Below are 9,994 nucleotides of genomic sequence, written 5' to 3'. Positions count from 1 at the left end.
AGTATTTTATCTTATGTTATCTTAGGGCTCTGGTCATTGAAAAGCCCTATTTAGAGGAGCATTGTTTTCTCTTATTGTGTCTTTTATATTGTGTAATACTGTGTCAAGGTAATTATAGGGTTGTTATTTCATGTTTAGAGGGTTCTATTGTTAAAACCTATATTTGGAAGGTCGCAAACAGGATTTCTCTGCTCAACTATAAACATGTTCCATATATAAATGTATAAACAACATTCACTTATCAATGTCGTGTTTGGAACCAATTAACTGCACTAAACAAAGGACAAGAGTAATTATGTTTCACACAACAACTGTCAGTTTTGACACAGGTTCATATTTAATAAACATATAGTGCACACGTTTTACCCTGTCATATTCATGTGTCACACGGCTTGTTGAACCACACAGAAGACACAAAGTTCAAAATAAAACCAAAAAAGTGGGATCTTTCCTTCACAAAGACAAAAAATGTAGCCGTAGCCATGAAAAAAAGCCAAAAAATAATATAATTTTCACAAAAAAACGTTATGTACAGCCTTTTCCTCAATGTTCTTCAAGACACAGATACACGTCCACAAGTGTAGGTGGTATGCTTTCACTGACATGTAAACAGCCTCTCAAATGAGAAGCATACAAGAGGAAGTAGAAATAAATAGTTTTTCCAAACATAATCAGAGTTCCAACCAGGTTGGGAATGTCTGGTTTCTGGCCAGCAGCACACAAACATCATAGAAAAAGACCAAGTGTGAGAAGCAGTGTCAGGTTCAGTAAACAGCTGCTCTGAAGCTTCATGGCGGCGGAGGATCGATACCAGTGCACGTCCTCGGAATCATCTACAAATCACACAAACAAAGACGTCAGTAAACACATCAAATGCAGTACATTGTACTTACACACAACTCAAAGCACAAGCACTTCCATAAACAAATACGGAAAACAGGCAAACAGCACATTATTGTAAATCATTTTATAAACCAGAACACTAATGTGTAACAAAATGACAAAAACACTTGCTCCGTGTATCATTCCTCTAGTCCCTGAATAATCAATTGACTCACGGGTGCTCCTCAAAGACTCCAGTTTCACCGACTCACGGTACAAAAACTCAAGCCCTACTGACTTAAATGTGCCCGCTAAGCATCTACAGCTCGGCTGTCAGCCGATTCACCTCATTGAGGGAGGGAATCGTACAAACCTGAGTCAGTAAAAGGAGTCATACTGAAAAAGCATCGTTTACTTTTATCCAATAGTAAAGATACAGTATGTACAATAACCATCCAATTCTTTACTTTCACACTAACATCATCCACTTCTGGGGCTCTATGAAATCTCTATGACATTTTAGAAGTCATTTTTTGCATTAGCATAATGTGTGTGATTTTGTGAATGAAATGTCCCTTCATTAAGTATTCATTAATGCAGTACATGAATGGACAATTACGCCTAGTAATTGAAAAATGGATGCAGACAGGAAGCAGAACTGGAGGTAGCAGAGATACTGAGGTTCTCATTGGGAGTGACCAGGATGGATAGGATCAGGAAGGTGTACATCAGACGGACATTACATGTTAGAGGCCTTGGAGATAAAGTCCTTTAGCCAGACTGAGATGGTTGGGACATGTCCAGAGGAGAGATAGTGAATATATTGGTAGAAGGATGCTGCGTTTAGAGGATGGAGGTTTATGGATGTAATGAAGGAGGACATGAGGGTAGTTGGTGTGAGAGATGCAGAAGACAGGGTTGGATGGAGGAGATTTGAAGGGAAAAGCCCAAAGAGAAAGAAGAAGAAGAATGCAGCCAGGCTAACTTTCATAATGTGATGTCAGCATCAGCAGCTTTACGTTGCGACTAAACCTTCAACAAACTGTAAGGCCCGAGCTCATGATAAGGAAGATCTAATCACAGATGCAATTCCAACTGCATATTCAAGATATTTTTGTGACACGCTCCGTATGCAATTCCATAAATCATAGGGCCCAACATTTCTGGTACCAGCGATATGTACAATATGTCATTATGATAATCCAAGGGCCTGCATCATATCAGCTCCCAGAATACATACAAATGTACAAAGCAGACTGGGGGTTGTGTATAATGGCTTTTGAGACAGACATGGACTTTATATGTCGAGTTTTTCTTCATGTATTGCTGTGTCATTGTTGTGTTTTTGTTTGGTCTTAAGTTGCCCACTCTTGTAGTAGTAGTAGTTGTTGTTGTTGTTGCAGTAGTAGTTGTTGTTGTTGTTGTTGTTGTTGCAGTAGTAGTTGTTGTTGTTGTTGTTGCAGTAGTAGTAGTTGTTGTTGCAGTAGTAGTAGTTGTTGTTGTTGTTGTAGTAGTAGTTGTTGTTGTTGTTGTTGCAGTAGTAGTTGTTGTTGTTGCAGTAGTAGTAGTTGTTGTTGTTGTTGCAGTAGTAGTAGTTGTCGTTGTTGTTGCAGTAGTAGTAGTTGTTGTTGCAGTAGTAGTTGTTGTTGTTGTTGTTGTTGTTGCAGTAGTAGTAGTTGTTGTTGCAGTAGTAGTAGTTGTTGTTGCAGTAGTAGCAGTAGTAGTTGTTGTAGTTGTTGCAGTAGTAGTAGTAGTTGTTGTAGTTGTTGCAGTAGTAGTAGTAGTTGTTGTAGTTGTTGCAGTAGTAGTAGTAGTTGTTGCAGTAGTAGTAGTAGTTGTTGCAGTAGTAGTAGTAGTTGTTGCAGTAGTAGTAGTTGTTGCAGTAGTAGTAGTTGTTGCAGTAGTAGTAGTAGTAGTAGTTGTTGTCGTTGTTGCAGTAGTAGTAGTTGTTGTTGTAGTAGTAGTTGTTGTTGTTGTAGTTGTTGCAGTAATAGTCGTAGTTGTAGTAGTTGTTGTAGCTGTAGCTGAAGTAGTAGTTATTGTAGTAGTAGTAGTTGTTGTTGTAGCTGTAGCTGTAGTAGTACAGGGCTGTAGTAATGTAAATCTACCTGCATTGCAGACTTTTCATAGACTATAGAAAAGGATGATGGTAGTATTGGTTAGATGTAGATGTTCTGCTGTAGTGGAATATTTTAGGGAGGGTGTCTGCTATTTGAAACCTTGAATTGCAAATGAGTGGGCGGGTCTAGCAGCCGTTTACACTCCATCAGGCAAGACTGAGAACAGGCTGATGGGCCTCTTTGTTACGAGAGTATGCATGGCTCACACCTTTGTTTAGCCCACACAGAAACACTTTTGAATAACCTTGACAAACACTCGAGAGCGAGCTTCACAGTGGCGATTTAAATCTCTAAATATGGCGGCCCATTCCCTCATTATACGTACCACAGTCTTTATGGAAGATTTGGGGGAAGCAGTGTAGAAAACCGTAACCACAGCGGCAGTAGGAGCAGCCCTTCCGAACCCATTCGCCATGTGGAACCAGACCACAGCGCCTGCACAGGAACAAGAGACAAGCCATTAGACCATGCATGTGAAAGTATTTGTGTTCCTGGAATATAAAGTAATTGATACGCAAATAAAAATAGCTATTTTTTTTACACCCCCCCCCCCAACCCTCCTGAAGGCTCAACGTTCTCCTTTGATTTTGAATCAGCAGCTCAGAGGTTTGTTACAAAATTCTAACAATTGGTCAATGTTGCATCAAAAAAAAGTCAATGCAACTTTGGTTGCATTATTTTTTATACTTTCAAATGCTATTTTTATAACCATATTCAACTCCACAAATTCATGTTTGTAACAATCATTTTTCTTTAAAGGGATCAGTACCTGATTAAAAAAAATCTGATCGGCTTAGAAGTTAAAAAAATGTGGATTAGGACATCCTGAGTAGAATTACTTCCCATTTTTCGAGGAACTTTACCAAAATGATAAACTAATAAAAGACATTGTTACTACTGCCTGAGAATGACTCATGAATTCATGTCATGTCATGTTATATATGCACACATGTTATTCCACCCCTTTTACTTTTTTTTTTATTCCTGTTTATTTTTATTGAGATTATTTATTTAATTATATTGCAACCTATTTCTTTATTTTTTTATTCTGCCCCATTCATTTAGTTATTTATAATTTGGCATATTTATTTATTTACATGCAGCACAATTTAACCATGCCATCATGCAACACCCAGCACAGTCAGACTAACATTTTTCCACATCCTGAAAATTTAGACTTTTCCCAACTTTCTGTATTTTCCAAATACAGAAAAAATACTAAAATTTCCTTTTAATCTTTCAAATTCTTAATATGGTATTTATAATCCGATTCAAGCACACATACAAAAATTCAAACCATCAAAACATGCATGCTGGCAATTTTCCACATGCCAAACACTCCCACTTTTCCAATAATTCCAAATTCACAAGCACTTCTGCCCAAATGTCCGTCCCTGATGAAAAGGTGAAAATGAACACTAGGATGTCTTATCAGTGAACGTGTGTTTGGGCTAAAAGGTCAGGCTCGAAGGCTGTCAGGCTTCTTGGGAGGTGAACGTAAACGCGGTGTAGTGAAGCGTTGTGTTGTTTTTGTGTTACCTGATGCGCTGGTTGTACTCACAGCTCCTGCCAGTAAAGAAGGGAGGACAAGCACAGAAGCTACCCAGAATGCACGTTCCTCCGTTCTGACAGCAGCTTCGACTCTGCTCAGCACCTTAGAGACAAAGGAAAAGAAATATGCAGTTTAAAAAAATGATATGGCAATGTAGCCCCATTTATGTTAGTTATCTTCTTCTACTGCTGTTTCACTGTATGGCTCCCTATTGCCCCCTGCAGAGCAGAGGAAGCACTGCATCAACTAGAAACTTCTCTGGTTAGACTAGATATTTTATAGCAGTGTTTTTCAACCTTTTTTGAGCCACGGAACGTATTTTACATTGTAAAAATCTTGTGGCACACCACTAACCAAAAATGTTCCAAAATGTCACCACGACCTCACACGTGCATCAATAAGTCTATGGGAGGAACAAGCTAGGTGTTGCCACACGGACCAATATTACATTGCTATGCCAGTCTTTACACCACAGACACTCCACAGTAGCCATGTTTTTACATCACCACTTTTTCTCTTTCCCAATGACCTTTTGGGAAACAATGGTATCCATGGAAAGGAATATTCCAATCTCTTGTCTACATGCGCCGTGAAAATCAACCAGAATAGTCAATAGGGCATGCCCAGTAAAACGTAAACATCAACATCACGTGATACCGACTTCCCCCGAGTTATTCTTGTCGGAATAACTCCGTATTGCCAGTTTTTCGTCTGTCCAGTCTTGAAATTTAGTTTGAATCAAAAACAAACTTTGCTTAGTCCAGTGCCGATTGCTGGCCTCCATTTTTAAAAGTGAAGAACGTCTGGATCTGCGTGTTACGTCATATCTGAGCATGCGCTGAAAGAACGCACCCGGGATCAATTTAAACAGGAAAAGATCAAATTCAATCTTGCTAATATTTTATAATTAAACTCAGGACATGTTTTATATAGATATATATTTTCTTTTTTAATAAAACTGCACTTGTGAATGGCGTATAGAAGGGTTTAGATTCTGTTCCACAGATGGCGCTAATGCACACGAAAGCTGCTTGCCAACCGCCAATAAACAACAGAAGAAGAAAAACACCAGGAAGAAGAAGGCACCCTGACAACTTTCCGTTTCAGCGGGTACAAGATACCTCAATCGGATTGGTTAAAGGAATATTCCATCCCTGTTCAATTCTTTCCGTTTGAGCAAATAAACCAAAGTGAATTGGAATATTTGGGTCCATGTATACTATTGACATCATATTTGCAAATGATGATTAATACATGTTAAAAAGTGATATTGGATAATTCCTCACGGCACACCTGGCGGTTTCTCAAGGTACACTAGTGTGCCGCGGCACAGTGGTTGAAAATTACTGTTTTATAGTATTTGGGTGATGTTAGGCGGGGGCTGGCATTGACCTATTGGGGACCACTATTCTGTACACAATTACCATCCAGCATCCTGAAAATTTGCTGATTTTTTTGTTAAAAATATAATTGTCAGAAAAATGTTTTTCACATGCATATGTCTTCATGCTTCACCCACCCCGAGAATGCATCATCATTCATTAGTGGTGAGTACTATACATTTTATACTTGTATGTTTAATCACAGTAGAAGAGAGCGAGGAAGCAGATAAAAGAGAGAAGATGATGGTTCTGGTTATGAATCAAATCTAATAATTATAATAGTCACTTTTATTGCAGAGCATGTCGTCACCAAGTTAGCAGGAGGGTTTGGAGGACGAGAAGCGAGTATCAATTACTACTGTATTACCTTATGGCCGGGATGCCCAAAGATTTTCCACTGATGGACAAAAGTGGAAGGGTCACTTTGTTACATTTTGGATGCTAAAGTGTCTGTTTTTGAATAGAATGAAAGATATGCTGAACTCTTAGATTCTTTGTGTTGTTGGTGACAACGCCCATTAATCGCGAATTTGAGTTTTAGAATATGCCAGGGGGCAAAAATGGCCCAAAAAGTAGCCCCCTGGCCACACAAATTCGTGTAAATCTACCGCATCTACTCAGTATATCACAACAGAAACAGGATGCTGTAAAAAGTTTACTGTTTAGATTTCAACCCCAGTCTGGGTGGTGTCAGCCTGTCTGTAATCTGTGACGTAAACCATTCAAGCATCTGATGGCACATTCTTGCTGCACCTCTGCTTTGCATCAGCAGGCAAACGCAAGTAGTCTGAGCAAACCTCTAAAAATAACGGAAACGCACTAAAACTAACATGCAACCAGGCTGAAACCTTTTTTTTTTGGGTGGCCTGAGCTCTCAAAATCATACACACTGTTTCATTACTGTGATATTTAGCTGTCTTTCTGTACAATTGTCAATAAAGACCCTTTGCTGAGAACTCTAAAACATTCAAGTAAAAAAAAAACATACTGTGACTTACTATTGGTGAGGCCGATGAAGGGTATGACGGCACCGGCGTCACGGTGTTTACGGTCAGCCTTATTTGGCAAGTTCACCTGGGTAAACTGATGCAAGATGTCCCGAGGGGTCTGCTGAGACGACAGGGGGAAAGGGGACATCGGACCTTTGTTGCAGTCATCTGTCTCGCATCCTGAAAAAAAAAGTTTGATTCTAATTTTACCTGAAGCAAACATGGATGAAGCCATTACATTTTCATTTAATAGTATGTTTCATCAACTTTAACAGTATACGTATGTACTGCAGCAGTGTCTAAAAGGGTAGCCCGGCATAGCATATTTTTTAATGGGCTCATCACAATTACACAAATGGAGTAAAAGCAAAAAGCTTAGACAAAATGACAAAATGTTGCAACAAATAAAATACATATCTCAAGAAAATAACATTAATACATTGCAAAACCAGTATGAAGAAATTCTAGAAATACATTGCTGAAGTTTTACTCTCGGTAGTAAATCTATTGAATATTATATTAACATATATTGCTGAAAGAAACACATTGGATTTGTTTAAGGCTTTAAAATATTCTGCATATAAAGACAATGGGAGCATATATATTGGGATAGTGTGCATTTCCAATTATTTTTAACTCTAATGTTTTTCGACTGCATTTTAAAAAAATACATGATTAAAAACAAAAATAGACACAACATGTAGACAAATATACTGCGTCTACCTGAAGCAGGAATGGTAGTCGATAAATGGAGACACATCACAGCCACAAACACGATCATTGATATCCTACAAACAAACGAAAAATACGTGTTAGCAAAAAAATAAGTAATCTTTTAATCATTTAAATCTTCCCACTCACCTGTGTATGCGCATCCTTGTTCTTTTAGAATAAAAATATATCAAATCCACACAATTCCCCAAATAAAACCAACCGACTTTGATTACTATTCCATAAAGGATTCCTAAAAGCAGAGCAAAAACATTTCTTATAAAAGAGAAACGAGCCGGCTATCCTCTGGTGTCCGTTCTTCTGTCCTCTGTTAGTCGTCTTTGCGTCTCTGCTGTGTTGTTTGTCCCTCCAGGTGCCCCTCGCTCAGGTGGGGTGCCCCCGGAAGTCCCGCCTACTAAGCCTCCCGCTGTCTGTCAAAGCTCAATCAACAATAACGCCATCTTCATGTATAGAATGGGGTCAAAGTAAAAATGTACAATCACAGCCAAGACATAAAAAAAACATATTTAGGAATTCGAATGTTTATCAAATATGTACCAAACACATTTGTGATTAACGAAGTAGGTTAAAATTGGCTACAATGTCTGTCACGGGCCCTCCTGCGTCGTCATAGACATGTATATGACGTTCTCATGGAAATAAACCAGGAAACTCAAACAAGAGCCTCATTTAATTATGTGTAGTCAGCCATTCCCATTTCTATTTTTACAGTTTCCGTTCTGTTTTAATAACCTGGTGCATTAAATGTATGACAGATACGTTTCAAATGTGTTTTGTTTTTGAATAGAATACACTACTAGTATGGCCGTCAGATACTGCCATCTACTGGGGTGTTCTTGTCAGTGTTTACCTGCGCTTGACTGAGAAAGTCTCATTGTGACGTGTCGGCGGAATGACAATATGTCAATAAGTTATCCTTTTATTAGCATCCACAAAGCACCGGTGTATTTCTTACAGACAAATATAAGCCATACGTCTACTCCCGCCAACACGCTTCCTCTAACACTTCTTCATCACTCGTGTGCTGCCTCTAAACCAGCATGCAGTAGGTACTGCCCCCTACAGCTCATCGGGTGAATGGCAGCACTTACAATTACCTCTACTTTTATTTTATCTTACACACAAAAGTGTCAAGTTGAATTTTCAACAATGTAACATATGTTAGTAGTATTTCAAAAAACACATCCTCAAGCACATGTGGACAAGCTGTGATTTTTCACTGCCTGCTAAAAATCAAAATTGGATCTGCCTATCAGTGTTTTATTCACACAGCCATCCTTTCCTTTCCTTTCCTCTCCCATCCCAACCCCCTCACCACTCCTCAGGGACAATCAGAGGTGGAAATGGGTATTTTGTAATCTGTGCAGCATCACAATGCAGTCTGATCTCATGCTAATGCACAGCAGGAGCACCACCAGCAGGAAGGGAAAGCTGATCTGAAAACAACAGCATATCTGCATCTGAAAGCCCACACAGCCTGTGGGTAGACACCAAAGGTGGAGGAAAGTAAAAAAAAAAACTTGCAGTGAAAGTGAAAGACAGTATAAGTGGCTGCACACAAATTACAATATTTATCTTTATATTTATTCTACAATGGCATAGTTACAGCCCATAAGAAGGCAGCCATTTAAAGTAAAATAATGGCGGCTGTGCCTCAAAGCAACACATGAAACTCATCCACGTGAAACATGTGTGATGTGTATTCACAATGTGAAAATAACACAACGTGACACATTGTGTGTAACACAAATGTACTTTGCCTATTGCCGTCGTATCCAAACTGCAATTGAAATAGTTGAAAAATGTCTTAAAAAAACAGCAAAAATGGGCAAAAAGTGTACACTGATGATATGCGTTTATTTTTCAACTCACAAACACGCACAATAAATAAATGCATAAATGTATCATGTGCAATATTTAATAATTACAATTGAAAATATAAATTTCAACTACCTTGAACACAGGAAAAATAGCAAAAAATGTGATTTTACCACGAAATATAATAATATGTTACTCCTTATCACAACCATACTTTAAATTTCCTGATAAAAAAAAAAGTTAAAATGTACATTTGTGCACGTGGGGTTTGACTCAGCCTGTTACCTGCAAAAAATGAAATATACTGAAAAAACAACTTTGTATTGAATAAAGTTAATAAAACAACATATTTACAACATGTGGACGTGCAGTAATGTTTGATGGTAAATATTGTTACAAATGATGCATCACCAATAGCGATATTTCTCATAATAAATGTGTGTTTAGGCTGGTTAGCTGTGTCCTTGAATGCAACGTCTATTCTGAATGAGTGACATGTCATTCCAAAGCTTGCAGCGAGATTCCACCTCTAAATTGCAAATTGGCCAAAACCAACACCAGACATTCACTCTAAAGAAA

General features: G+C 38.4%; 1 protein-coding gene across 3 annotated transcripts; it reads right to left on the bottom strand.

Moving 5' to 3' along the window:
* Positions 1-314: 314 nt before the first annotated feature.
* On the bottom strand, positions 315-8,586 carry tdgf1 (teratocarcinoma-derived growth factor 1). Of its 3 annotated transcripts, none has more exons than XM_058056104.1 (7): positions 8,448-8,586; positions 7,727-7,829; positions 7,589-7,653; positions 6,875-7,045; positions 4,482-4,596; positions 3,268-3,377; positions 315-833 (listed from the first exon to the last, which is right to left on the bottom strand). In XM_058056104.1, the coding sequence occupies exons 1-7, from the start codon at positions 8,470-8,472 to the stop codon at positions 727-729; spliced, it is 696 nt and encodes a 231-aa protein (XP_057912087.1). In that variant the 5' UTR covers positions 8,473-8,586; the 3' UTR covers positions 315-726. The 3 variants fall into 3 exon arrangements, with proteins under 3 accessions (XP_057912087.1, XP_057912088.1, XP_057912089.1); XM_058056105.1 differs by having other exon boundaries at positions 4,504-4,596; XM_058056106.1 differs by having other exon boundaries at positions 7,727-8,016; positions 8,448-8,583.
* Between the last annotated feature and the right edge of the window lie 1,408 nt (positions 8,587-9,994).

This window comes from Doryrhamphus excisus, chromosome 19, assembly GCF_030265055.1.
Source record: "Doryrhamphus excisus isolate RoL2022-K1 chromosome 19, RoL_Dexc_1.0, whole genome shotgun sequence".
In the NCBI taxonomy this organism is placed as follows: Eukaryota; Metazoa; Chordata; class Actinopteri; order Syngnathiformes; family Syngnathidae; genus Doryrhamphus; species Doryrhamphus excisus.
Note: the sequence above shows the minus strand (reverse complement) of the source record. Positions and strands in the feature narration are given on the sequence as shown.